Below are 14324 nucleotides of genomic sequence, written 5' to 3'. Positions count from 1 at the left end.
AGCCAAACTGGCTAGGGCAGAAACTTTTTAAAGGGCGACTTCAGAAGCTCTGTAACTTTCTTATCATGACTTGAAGTGAAAGTTAAAACCCCTAAATATGCCATTTTCTTCTGTAGGCTCTCCATTAGAGACAGAAGCAGCCAGCCCACAATCCTTGTTGACATTATTACCACCATAATGGTCAAGTCAAATCATCATTTGTTCCCCTTAGGCACTTGTTTCAAAGGCATGTGACCATAATTAACTATAAGTGATAATTTAATTAATTATTGTGCCTGTTATGGTATCCAATTGTCCATTGGCAAGATGCTCAGCAGTGCATTGAAGGTCAAGGACCTGAATCCTATGTTTCCTGGGACACCTCCATTAGCAAGAAAATGAAACCACACTAGGGTATTTCAACAGAAGGATTTTAATGAAGTATTGGTGAAATAGGCACAGAAGACTAAAAGAGCAATAAAAGTAAAACTGAAGTAACATGGATATAATAAGTGCTTCAGAAGTTACCAGCTTAGATCTGGGGATGAAGGGATTAACAGAATTTTGAAGCTCAGAGGAAGTTCTTGGCACTGAGGATTTGACCTCTGCAATGCATATTGCCTAGCTACTATTGGTATCTCTGAGATGTCAAGAAGTTGGTTATAAGAGTGCTGAAGAAAAGCAGGAGACGAAGCTGAAGGTTAAACAGATTGAAATGCATGCAACAGGAAGAAGGAAGTTGTTCCCCCCTCTCTTCCTAATTACTAATCTTTATTTAGAGTTCCCTACTGGTAGAATCTGTCAGGAAACAATTTGCCAAAGGGAAATATAGGGTGGGGCAAAAGTAGGTTTATAGTTATTCGTATGGAAAAGAAAACAATCCTATGTAATAAAAGGCTAATATGCAAGTGGACTGAACGGCGGAACGACTGGTCACTAAGACGTGCACTGACCACCAGGGGGCAGATGCTCAACGCAGAAGCTGCCCCCTGTTGGTCAGTGTGCTCCCACAGGGGAGCACCGCTCAGCCAGAAGCCAGGCTCACAGCTGGCCAGCGTAGCTACGGTGGCGGGAGCCTCTCCCGCCTCTGCTGCAGTCAGACATCCCCTGAGGGCTCCTGGACTGCAAGAGGGCGCAGGACGGACTGAGGGACCCTCTCCCCCCCACTCCAGTGCACAAATTTCGGCACCGGGCCTCTAGTAGTTAATAAATAATAGTACAAGGATAAACTGTGTTTTGCGTACTCACAACTGTAAACCTACTTTTGCTCTACCCTATATATAATTTTGCAGAATCCTATCTCCAGCATCACAGAATAGACTATAGAATGGTGAATTTGGAGTTAAGAAACAAGTCAATGACAGCCTACTAACTTTAGCTGTTTTTTTTATTTCTGAGAAGTTGTGACAAAGTTTAGAGATGTGAAGTATCATCATTGCACAGATTTTAGTTATAGGTACTTAGGAGCTCATTTTGGATTCCAACAGTGACATTCTTTTTGCTTTGGACATTTTCTCTGTTCCCATATCTTTCTTCCAAGGTTACTTTCCTTGAATCTAACCACTGGGAGAAGGGGTAGATTTTTGTCTGTGGATCAATGATTGCTATAGTATCTGAATCTGGTGAGATCTAAGCTAGTCACTTTCAGACTTTTTGGACTGTGATCTACAATGAGGAATACTTGGAATCTAAAATACACATGTGCAAATATGTACCAGAATAAAAAGTTTGATGAAACAATATTTGGTCCTAAGTATTAAGTGACACATCCTTATAATTTCTATTGTATTGTATTGTATTGTATTGTATTGTATTGTATTGTATTGTATTCTATTCTATTCTATTCTATTCTATTCTATTCTATTCTATTCTATTCTAAAGAGACATATCACCATTCACTATATCAGTTATGTAATCTATAATTTGGTAAACACTGATTAAAGCAATATTGTGAAGTAAATGTAAATATTTTCTCCTGCTTAATTGTATGAACAGTGCTGAACTTGGCATGTTTTGGTCATTCTTTTTGTTGTTTCTATTCTGGCTTCCAGCTTATTGCTTTTCCTTAAATTCTGGGTGAGAAGAAAAATGTTTTAGACTGAGCTTGTAGTTCTGGTTGTGATAATGATGTTTCAATGGAAGCGATACGTATGTTCCCTTCATTTCTATTTTTCCCAGTGAGAACAAAAAAGTGACAGTATATGCTAAATTAAGTCAGAGAAAAATCAAATTCTTTGATTGTTATTCCTCATTAGTTTGTCAAATATTTGAGTCCTTCTATATATAAAATCTTGAGCACAGGGCAAAGGATACAATACCAATGTCAGCTTCACCCTTGTGGAGCTTACATTCTAGTGGGGATTTAAATGTCAAATGATTAATTATACAACTAAATACATAGTTATTGATAGTGGTGAGGAATGTGAACTAGCCTGAGATAGTAAAATATGTTCCGAATTGATAAACATTCAATCTGAGATATGAAGGATAAATACAATTAGCTAGAAAAAACATGGAATTTGGGGATGGGATGGGATGGGATGGGATGGGATGGGATGGGAAGGAAAGAATAGTCTGTATTTGCCAATCAAACACAATCAAGGTGAGACAGAAGAAATGAAAGGCTGTTGTAGCTAGTAGCGTAGAGAGATGGAGGGAGTATAGCAGAAGATAAGACTGGGAAGGTAGATAGGTTCAGATCATACAGGACCTTGTATGCCACTTTAATTATTTAAGTGAAGTGCAGAGGGAGTATTAAAGAAAATGATATGAAGAGATTTCTGTCTTTAACTTCAGTCTAGTGATATGGAGTGACATGCAGGGGAGATTAGTTAGGACAGTTTTGCATTAGTCAATATAAAAAGTGATTGTGGCTTAGAGGAGGGTGGCAGCTTCAGAGGGGGAGGATGGATGACTTATCTAAAAGATATTTAAGAGGTAACATTGAAAGGACTAGTTAGATGTGGGAGTTGAGAGAGAAGAAAGGGTCAAAGTAATGTCAGAGGTTCCTGGCTTGGGAAGCTGATATGAGTAATATTGGAGAAGGATCATTAATGAGTTACAACTTTGGATAATACTGAGTTTGAGATCTTACTAGGTACCAGGCATTGTGCTAAGCTCTCATGCACATTATCTGATTTGATCCTTACAAATATAATACTTTTCTTAGAACCAGGATTTTATTTTATTTTTTAAGAAGGGAAATATTGGAAAATATTTAAATGTTTTTGAGAAGAATACAAGATAAGGAGATGTTGAAGATACTGGAAAGGAAGGGATAATAATCCATAATGTTAAGCTAATGAGAAGATGGTTTCAGATTTTTCATAGATAGAACAATATCTTCTCTATTTTATAAGAAGAGAGAAAGAGTGTGCATATGTGGGTTAGTTATAGATTTGATTTTAAAAAGTTTAAGGGGCCCTAGCTGGCTTGGCTTAGTGGATAGAGCGTCAGCCTGTGGACTGAAGGGTCCCAGGTTCGATTCTGGCCAAGGGCACATGCCTGGGTTGTGGGCTCGATCCCCAGTAGGGGGTGTGCAAGAGGCAGCCAATCAATGATTCTCTCTCATCATTGATGTTTCTATCTCTCGCTCCTTCTCCCTTCCTCTCTGAAATCAATAAAGAAATATATTAAAAAAAATAAAAAGTTTAAGGGAATTTTCTCTTGATGGCATCTGTTTTCTCTGCAAAGTAGGAAAAAATATCTTTTATGACCGAGGAGTGAGATGGGGAGAATGGAGGGTTAAGAAAGGTGAAGTTTTGAAATAGTTTTTGTGAAAAGTAGAGTTAATCAAATAATGATTATTTGAGAGTGAGTAAAGATACTGTTCTTAATTCAGAGTTTAAAATAATGTTTTACCAACATCATAACAACATAAGGCAAAAATCTAATTGCAAATGCTATGTATGATACTGCTGATAGACAGAAAAATGAGGATGGGACAGAGAATAATGTAGTCTTCAGTCATTTGGAAAGATTTTGTGGAGGAAGTAGAACTTAAGGTTAGGTGTGGATGTATAGGTAGGTAAATTTCATAGGAAGAACAGAAAACAAGTATGGAGCAGGTTCTTAGTGGTAATTCGTAATGATTTGGTTGATGATAATCCTTTTTTTAATGTTAATATTTCAGTGACTATGGAAGTGAAACTATATCAGGACCTGCATTTGACCCAGCAAGTCACCCAGCTCCAGCTCCTGCTCCCTCTTCCTCCTCGGCATTTCGACCTGTAATGCCATCTAGGCAAATTGTAGAAAGACAACCTCGGATGCTGGACTTCAGGGTTGAATACAGAGACAGAAATGTTGATGTGGTACTTGAAGACAGCTGTACTGTTGGTAAGGTTTTCCCTATCACAAAGCCTGCATAAATTAATAGTACAGTAGGTAAACATTCAGTTTATATATTTTTTCTTTTGAGTTGACTGCCAACAAGGAGAACAAAAAGCGAATGGGATGGGATGGGAAGGGAATGAAACACAATGAAACACAATCATTTTTCTCATACAGATTATTGTGCTCTGTTTTTAAATACTGTGTTGAGGTTGAGGTAAATTTGAGAATAATTTTTTTGTTCCACATATATGATGCTGTTTTAGCACAGGTGCAAATCAAACATCTAGGAGCTTAAGAAATGCCATAATTATTAGGTACATTGAATATAGGACTTTATAGCTGAAGTTCACTTACTTTTCATACTATGAGAGAAGAAATAAGACATATTTTTATCACTCCTTCTCTCTGCCAGCTGGATAAATACTTCAGTACTATACTTTCAAAGGAAACTCAGAGTGTATGCCTGCCACCTGTAGAGAAGCTATGTTGAACTCATGTTTAGTTTAGATTATTTGAAACATATCCATTGTAGAACCAGAAGTTATATTAGTTTCTATTTTAATATAGTTTTGCCTTAAATCTAAATACCAGATATTTCTGAAATTTTGTCTTTGTTCCTTTTTGAAGAGATTCTTTTTTAATTTTATTAATTTATTACAGAGAAAAGCAAGGCTGTTAAAAGTATGATCATTCCCAAACATGAATCAGTTTGTTATCCTTTACTTAAAGCCATTTAGAAACTTTCCATTGTTTTTAAAAATTCGAATCTTTTAACAGGGCTGTAAGTCCCTGCTACATTTCTAGTTTTCATATGTTATCACTCTCTTTATAGCTCACTATGTCTAAGTTGTAATGGACTTACTCAGTTTTTTTAATAGGTTCAGGACCTATGTACTTGTTCCTTCTTCTGCCTAGATTCCTCTCCTAGTCCAGCCATTTCTCCCCATGCCCATCCCTGTGCCCTCAATTATTCTTTTATACATTCCATTAAAAAATTGTGGTTAAAGCCCTAACCGGTTTGGCTCAGTGGATACAGCGTCGGCCTGCGGACTCAAGGGTCCCAGGTTCGATTCCGGTCAAAGGCATGTACCTTGGTTGCAGGCCCATCCCTAGTGGGGAGTGTGCAGGAGGCAGCTGATCGCTGTTTCTCATTGATGTTTCTAACTCTCTATCCCTCTCCCTTCCTCTCTGTAAAAAATCAATAAAATATATTTTAAAAAAATTGTGGTTAAAAAAACCCCCACATAACATGAGATTTAAGTTCTTAACAAAATTTTAAGTGTGCAGGATAGTTTTGTGAACTATATACACATTGTTGTACAGCAGATCTGTAGAACTTTGTGTAACTGAAACATTGTATACACTGAACAACAACTTTCCATTTTCCTCTTTGGCCAGCCTTTGGCAATGATCTTTCTATATTCTGTTTCTGTAAGTTTGATCACTTTAACTGCCTCATATAAATGAAATCATACAGTATTTGTTCTTCTATGTCTGGCTTATTTCACTTAGTGTGATATCCTCAAGGTTTATTTGTATTGTAGTATATTATGGGATTTCCTCCTTTTTTAAAGGCTGAATGATAGTCCATTGTATGTATATGTCACATTTTCTTCATTCATTCATCTGTTGATGGACAGGTTGTTTCCACCTCTTGGCTATTGTGAATAATTCTGTAGTGAACATGTAATTGCATATCTCTTTTAAGACCCCTCTTTCCATTATTTTGGATAAATTCCCAGAATTGGAATTGCTGGATCATGTTAGTTCTATTTTTAATTTTTAAAAGAACTTCTGTACTCTTTTTCCATAGTAGCTGCTTCATTTTGCATTCCCACCAATAGTGCCCAGGGATTCCAACTTTTCATCCTTGCAAACACTGCTGTTTTTCGGTTTTTAGTTTTTAATTGTTGTTGTTTTTAAATATAATGGCCATCTTATGAAGTAGAAGATGGTATCTCATTTTGGTTTTGGTTTGGATTTTCATGATAATTGGTAATGTTGAGCATTTTTTCACATACCTGTTGGTCATTTGTGTGTCTTCTTTGGAGAAATGTCTGTTCAGGTCCCTTGCCCATTTTTAAATTGGGCTGTTTACTTTTTTGCTATTGAACTGTAGGACTTCTTTATGTATTTTGGATATTAACTTCTGTCACATATATGCTTTGCAAATTTTTTCTCCTGTTCTGAATGTTGCCTTTTCACTCTGTTGATTGTTTTCTTTGCTTTAGAGAAGATTTTTGGTAATCTCACTTAGTATGATACCTTTGTTGTCTGTGCTTCTGATGTCATATCCAATAAATCATTCCCCAAGACCAGTGCTGTGGAGTTTTTTTCTGGGAATTGTACAGTTTCAGAGCATACATTTAAGTATTTAATTTGAGTTAGTTTTTGTGTGTAGTATAAGGTAAAGGTCCAACCTTATTCTTTTGTGTGTAGATACCCAGTTTTCCCTGCATGATTTATTAAAAGAGACTATCTTTTCCCCATTGTGTAGACTTGTCTGTATTTTACATAATTTCCCTATAATGATCTTTCTAGAGTATAAATCTTCCTATATATCTTTCCGTGATTTCCCTGTTTCCTATATTCTATTTCATTTGTCCTTTCCTGTTTTAGTTTTTTTAGAAAACTAATAGTCATCTTTGATTATCTCATGTAAATTTTTCCCCTTATGGAGCCTTTCTTGACTTCCATGGACATAGTTTAGTTGGTTTGTCTCTGATGATTCCATAAAAAGTAATAGAGACTTTAAAAATGGATTTTAAAATATCTTACTCTTTCTTTATGTTTCAGGTTTCTCTTTTTAAAGACCAGGTCTTACCCTTCTACAAATTCTCTCTCTAAGCATAGTGTTTGGCACCAAGCAATACCTGTTGAGAAATTAAATGGCTCAATAAATGGGTATATGTATATATTTATATGTACATTAATTCATCTGCCATAGGAAATTTAAAAAATATTATAGTTTTTGTGACCTGTAATATAATTGTTAGTTTTTAGATATAGTTCATCTTACTGTTATTTAAAGAACTGGATAAATACTAATTTTTCTGTATATGTGTCAATGTAAAAATACAGAAAGATGCTATAAAGAAAATGCAGTTTTCTATGTTATTGGAAAGACTAGGAAAAGACCAAGTATAAAAGCAAGCCTAAAGACAGCCAAGAACTTTATATCAGAGTGACACCTAGTGGCAATTGTATTGGTCTGTTAATGTTTTTAGTGTTCTGTTGCTGCAGTTTCATTTTATTATAATATCCTTCTATTTAAAAAAAAATCTTGAATAAATTAAAAACATTTTTTAAAATTATTGGTTTTTCTATGAAATTACTATCTTGTGTGAAGTAGTGTGATATTGAGGGTAGGAATTATTGTGTATTATAACTATAAGATCTAGCAGTGAATTGGATTTAACCTAACCAACAAGTATTTGTCCAATAAAGTTAGTTGAATCAGTGCTGTCAGAAAAACATCAATCAGCTGCCTCCTGCACACTCCCTACTGGGAATGTGCCCGCAACCAAGGTACATGCCCTTGACCGGAATCGAACCTGGGACCCTTGAGTCCACAGGCTGACGCTCTATCCACTGTGCCAAACCGGTTAGGGCTAGACTCTGTAACTTAGATTAACTGTAATTTTTAGCACATGCTTTAAACCTTCTGTGCCTTAGCAACTCTTTATGAGTCGTAAGCAAAATATAAGAGGTTGGTTTTTGCTATCAGTACATGTAAAAGAAGGAAAGAGCAAGGATCTTATTCTGCCTTGTACAGATGTTGGGAGTATGAAAAGACAATCATAGCTTGTATTTTGGGGGAGGAAAGACAGCAAATGTGCATTCGTAACATTGTTCTTTGGTTCATTTATAAGTGTCAATTGACTCTATGCCAACAATTATGTACTCCCCAGATTATACTTAAAATCATTAAAAAATCTAAATAAGCATAATCTCAAACTGTGGTCTTAATGGGTATAGTTTATTTTTATTTATATATTAGAAATGTTTCTTTACTCTAGCTTTACATTTTAAAATATGTACTTTGAGTAAAACTTTTTTAAAATAGAGAAGTATAGAAAGAGCAATGAGTATTTTGCCCTTTTCTCATTCTTAATTCCCTATTATCAGTTTTATTTATAGTTTAATATTGCTGTTTTATAGAAGGCCTTTAAAGTTAATGTTCTTTCAACTACTTTTATCCCTCATGTCACCTTTGTTGTCTTTTTTTTAAAAAATATATTTTATTGATTTTTTACAGAGAGGAAGGAAGAGGGATAGAGAGCCAGAAACATCAATGAGGGAGAAACATTGATCAGCTGCCTCTTGCACACCTCCTACTGGGGATGTGCCCGCAACCAAGGTACATGCCCTGAGCCGGAATCGAACCTGGGACCCTTGAGTCCACAGGCTGATGCTCTATTCACTGAGCCAAAGCGGTTAGGGCGCCTTTGTTGTCTTATATTTAAAGCAAGGCAGTGGAGATCAGAACCTTGATTTATGTTTTTTGACATCTATACTTCCTGCCATTCATCTTTAGACTCTTCTTTCTTTGATACTTCCCTGTAATTTTTGATTCTTTCTTTGAAATGTTCTAAAATAGTTTTTTTTAAAAGAACATATATAGTAATGGCTATAATAGTAAATAACACAAGATCTCATATTTAGCAGCACTGCTGAAAATAAGGAAGTAAATTCCAAAGACTTTTGAAAAAATCAGATAGGTCATTTTATTATAAATATTTGTTTATTACTTTGTCGTTAAAATTATGCTAAGTTCTTGGAGTATACATAAATAAGATAGTCCTTATCTCAGAGGAATCCATGGTCTATATTTGGATAGGAGGTGGGAAGAATACATGGAAGTAAAGGGCATTTATCTGTTCATTCACTCATTCATTCACACATACATACTCATATTACCCCTATACAGCAATCACTATGCTCACTGTTCCTATACAGCTCTCAGTTTCTATACATTGCATACAACAACTGTGAGACAGACATTATTATCCCTGTTTCAAAGATGAATAAACAGAATTTCTGAACCACAAATTCAGCCTTAAACTGAGTCTAGAACTCATAATCTTTCCAATGAAACAATTTCTATTATGGAAGTACACACAAGGTGCTATGAGGATATTGAAAAAGAAGTAATTCAATTTTAGCTGGTGTTTTGAGGGTATGGGAAGGGAATAATTAGAGTTGTGGGGGTGCTCTGGAACAATTTCAGAAAAGGACTAAGCTATGAAAGAAATATTAGTTAAAATATGTCATGTGGACAAAGTGAGGGGAAGTTTATTCTAGGCAAGGAAAAGCACAGAGAAAGGAATGATAATGGTGTGTCTGGAGGATTGATGGGGAATATGCAGCATTGAGCATATATTTGGGGTTATACTTTTTATTTAGTTCAAAGTTAACTTAAATAGAATCTCTCCTTTTTTGCTAGAGACAGATTCATGCCTCCCTTCCCTCCTCTTACTCTGCCTCAGTCCCTGCCTCTGCCCTTTTATACTCATTGACATACTTATTTTCACATTGCCTTGAGATAGCCAGAACCTTTATCCCCATTTTCTAGATGTGAAAACTGACACAAAAGAATCAATGACTTCTTGGTTCATGGAGATTAATGGGTTTGGAGGGATTTGTAAAACCTACTAGTCTAGGAGGAGGGTCAAGATGGCAATATAGGTAAATGTGACACTTGCTTCCTTCCACAACCACATCACAATTACAATGAAAATACAGAGCAACCATCATCAGAACCTCCTGAAATCTATCTGAATGGAAGCCCTACAACTAGTGAATTAAGGAAGAAGCCACATTGAGACTGTAGGAGGGGCGAAGGCATGGAATGGGTTAGTCTGAAATCTCTGGTGTGTTTTTCATCAAGAGGGATAGCTTGGTAGTCCCTTGCCCTGGTGACTTCCTGAAACCCTGTCTGATCCAATTTGCAGTCCTAACCAAGCTGTTTGCTGTGGCTTTTCCATGTGAATGCCCTGTCCTGGCTCAGGCTTCAGACTTTCCTAAAATCTCCCCAACAAGCAGCAACTGGCTCCATACCTCTCCATAAGTGGCCCCAGGCCTGGCACTAGTAGCAGCTTCACAAGATTCAAAGCTTGGCTTCTTCTAGGCACCTCCAAGCCCATCACAAGTAGGAGCCATCTGCAAATTGGTCTGTAGCTCATGCCTGATGGCCCCAGGCAGGGCACAGGCAGTAGCTGACTTTACACCTCCCAGAAGGCTCCAGAGCCAGTGCACCCGGAGGTCAGCTTCAGACCATGTCAATTTACAACCCTAGCACATCCATGAGTAACACACTCAAGGGGCGAACCCAGTGAGCACCAAAGCCCCATTGAAGCGAGTCCTACTCCATAGGGGTATCTCCTGCACAACAGCTCTTCTGCTGTAGTTGCAGCTGGTACACACAGCCAATAGGCCTGGTGGTCAATCCCTCCGAGTAACACCAACAGCAATCAAGGCTCAACTACAACAGGACAGTGCATACAGCTCACAAAGGGGTGCACCTGTAGTGCTCAGCTCAGGTGACTGGGGAAGCTGAGCCACTGGGCCCTACTGGACACCTACTACACAAAGCCACTCTACCAATTCCAGGAGACATAGCAGCTCTACCTAATACATAGAACCAAACACAGAGAAGCAACCACAATGTGAGACAAAGAAACATGTCACAAATGAAAGAACAAGTAAGGGGGAGAGATCAACCAAAGGACTTATATGTAAGCATATAAGCCTAACCAATGGACATGGACAACAGGGGGGTGAGGGCATGAGTGGGGGGGTAGGGGGTAACGTGGGGATAAGGACACATATGTAATAGCTTAATAAAAAAATAGAAATCTCTAGAAAAAGAACTAAATGAATGGGAGCAAGCAACATACCAGATAAAGAGTATAAGGATACTCAAGGAACTTTGTGAGAACTTCAAGGAACTTTGCTCATCAATGACATAAAAAGGGACTAGTCATAAGTGAAGGATAATTTACAGGGAATCAAGAGTAGTGCAGAGGATGCTGAAAATCAAATTAGTGTTGTGGAATCAAAAAACACCCAATCAGCACAGGAAAAACAAAAATGAACCCAAAAATATGAAGATAGTGTAAGGAGCCTCTGGGACAGCTTCAAGAGTATCAACATTCACATTATGGGGTTCCCGAAGGAGAAGAAACTGAGAACATATGTGAAAAAATAATGATAGAAAACTTCCCCTACCTGGTGAAAGAGATACACTAACAAATCCAGGAAGCACAAAGAATCCCAAACAATATGAACCTAATGAGGCACACACCAAGTTACATCATAATTAAAATGCCAAAGATTAAAGACAAAGAGAGAATCTTAAAAGCAGCAAGAGAAAAACAGTTACCTACAAAGGAGTGTCCATAAGACTGTCAGATGATTTCTCAACAGAAACTTCGCAGGCCAGAGGGAGTGGCAAGAAATATTCAAAGTGATGAAAAGCAAGGACCTACAACCAAGATTACCCAGCAAAGCTATCATTTAGAATTGAAGGTCTGATAAAGAGTTTCACAAATAAGAAAAAGCTAATGGAGTTCATCACCACCAAACCAGTACTACGTGAAATGTTGAAGGGTCTTTTTTAAGAAGAAGAAGAAAAATAAAACAGATCAAACATATGAACAATAAAATGGCAGTACATATATATGTCAACAATTGAAACTAAAAAGCAAAATAAATAAAGAATCTAATGAACATAATTACTGATGAATAAAATAGAATCAGAGACTTGGAAACATGAACAGACTGATGAATCTCAGAGGGAAGGGGGAGGGAGGGCAGGAAGAGATTAACCAAAGAACTTATATGCATACTAGAGGCCCAGTGCATGAAATTTGTGCATGGAGAGGGTCCCTAGGCCTGGCCGGCAATCAGGGCCAATCAGGTTCCCCGCCTCCTCCTTCCCTTGCCGCCCGCACACTGTCACTGCATGGTTCCCCCTACCTCTCCGCCTCCTCCTCTCACTCCTTCAGCACCCCGCTGCGCCGCTTGTTGCCCACCATGTCACCACCTCCCTGCCTCCTTCCCTTGCTGCCTGCTCACCACCACTGCGTGCCCACCCCCACCCCTCCCGTCTCCCTGCCTTCCCGCCTCCTCCTTCCCTTGCTCCCTCAGCATCCTGTTGCTGCTGCTGGTCCCCCACCATGTTCTGCGCTGCCCCATGGTCAGCGCACGTCATAGTGAGTGATCGAACTCTGGTCTCCTGGTCGAACTCCTGAGGGGACATGTTGCATATTAACCTTTTATATATATAGATGTGCATTACCCATGGACACAGACAATAGGGTGGTGAGGGCCTGGGGTGGATAGGAGCCAGGTGGAGGGTGCAATGGGGGGATATAAAGAGGGACATCTGTAATTCGCTCAACAATAAAGATAAAAAAAACACCTATCTAGTTTAACTCGGCAAGAATTAAGCAGTCTTTTTCATATTTTTGTCTTAAGGTCACTTAGTGGGTGCTTAAATACTTTTAGCAATGGTATGCTTACTAATTTAAGGCAGTGATTTTATTTATCAACTCTGACTATAATTTTTTTTTTTGACAAGGACAATGGTGGCATTTATTGAGTAACTGTTATATCCAAGGAATTATGCTAATTACATGCATGATCTGATTTAACTTAATTTTGAATATGAAGGCACTGAGGTTCAGAAAGCTTAAGTAACTTCCATAGTTGCATATTCAATAATTGGTAGAGCTGGAATTCAAACCCAGAGCCTGTGTTTTAGTCAGTTTTTTTTTGTTTTTAATTAAATTTATTGGGGTGACATTAGTTAATAAGATTATTGAGGTTTTAAGTGTATATTTCGATGATACACGATCTGTATATTGCATTGTGTGCCCACTACCCAAAATCAAATCATCTTCCATCACCATATATTTGGCCCCCTTTACCTTTTACTGTCCCCACCTCCCTTCTGTCTGGTAATCACCATACTATTGTCTGTGTCTATGAATTGCAGTTTTACATCCCACATATGAGTAAAATCTTACGGTTCTTAGCTTTTCCTGACCGACTTATTTCACTTAGCATAATATTCTCAAAGTACATCCATGTTGCTGAAAATGGCAATATTTCATTTTTTTATGGCTGAATAGTATTTCATAGTGTATATGTACCATATCTTCTTTGTCCTTGATCTTTATAATCTATCAAAGGACACTTTGATTATCTCCATGTCTTGGACACCATGAATAGTGCTGCAATGAACATAAGGGTGCATATATCTTTGTGAATAAATGTTTTCAAGGTAGATACCCAGAAGAGAGATTGCTGGGTCATATGGTAATTCTTTTCTTAATTTTTAAAAGAATTCTCTGTTGTTTAAATATTACATAGTATTACATTGTCTCCTTTTTTCCTCATTGAGTTCTCCCCGGCCACCCCTACCCCCCAGCATATGCCTTCACCCCCCTAATGTCTGTATCCATTGGTTATGCTTACATGCATGCATACAAGTCCTTTGGTTGATCTCTTACCCCCTTCCCGCCACCCTTTCCTGCCTTTCCTCTGAAGTTCAACCGTCTGGTCGCTGCTCCTATGTCTTTGGCTCTATTTTTGTTCATCAATTTATGTTGTTCATTAAATTCCACAAATGAGTGAGATCATGTGATATTTATCATTCTCCGACTGGCTTGTTTCACTTAGCATAATGCTCTCCATGTCTATCCATGCTGTTGGGAATGGTAAGAGTTCTTTCTCTTTTACAGCATCTCTTAGATGATAAGTGACTTTGAGCATGTTTTCATGTCTCGTGGCCTTCTGTATGTCCACTTTCGAAAAGTGTCTATATAAGTTCATTGCCATTTTTGATTGGATTGTTTATCTTCCTTTTGTTAAGATGTATGAGTTCCCTATAAATTTTGGAGATTAGGCCCTTATCGGATATAACTTGGCAAATATGTTCTCCCATCCAGTGGCCTTTCTTGTTTTGAATGATGGTTTCTTTTGCTGTGCAGAAGCTTTTTATT

At 37.7% G+C, this 14324-nt stretch overlaps 1 protein-coding gene across 2 annotated transcripts in view; it reads left to right on the top strand.

Moving 5' to 3' along the window:
* The window catches only part of FAF1 (Fas associated factor 1), a 324982-nt gene that overhangs the window by 52594 nt on the left and 258064 nt on the right, over positions 1–14324 (top strand). Inside the window, exon 4 of one of the 2 annotated variants that reach the window (XM_023752761.1) lies at positions 4112–4317. The exons of the other annotated variant lie outside the window; for it this stretch is intronic. Within the exon in view, the coding sequence (XP_023608529.1) occupies positions 4112–4317 (206 nt within the window). The remainder of the gene's footprint in view (positions 1–4111; positions 4318–14324) is intronic. 2 annotated transcript variants of the gene reach the window in all.

This window comes from Myotis lucifugus, unplaced genomic scaffold (genome assembly GCF_000147115.1).
Source record: "Myotis lucifugus unplaced genomic scaffold, Myoluc2.0 scaffold_37, whole genome shotgun sequence".
NCBI lineage: Eukaryota > Metazoa > Chordata > Mammalia > Chiroptera > Vespertilionidae > Myotis > Myotis lucifugus.
The sequence above is the reverse complement of the archived record's forward strand: the minus strand, read 5'-3'. Positions and strand labels throughout refer to the sequence as shown.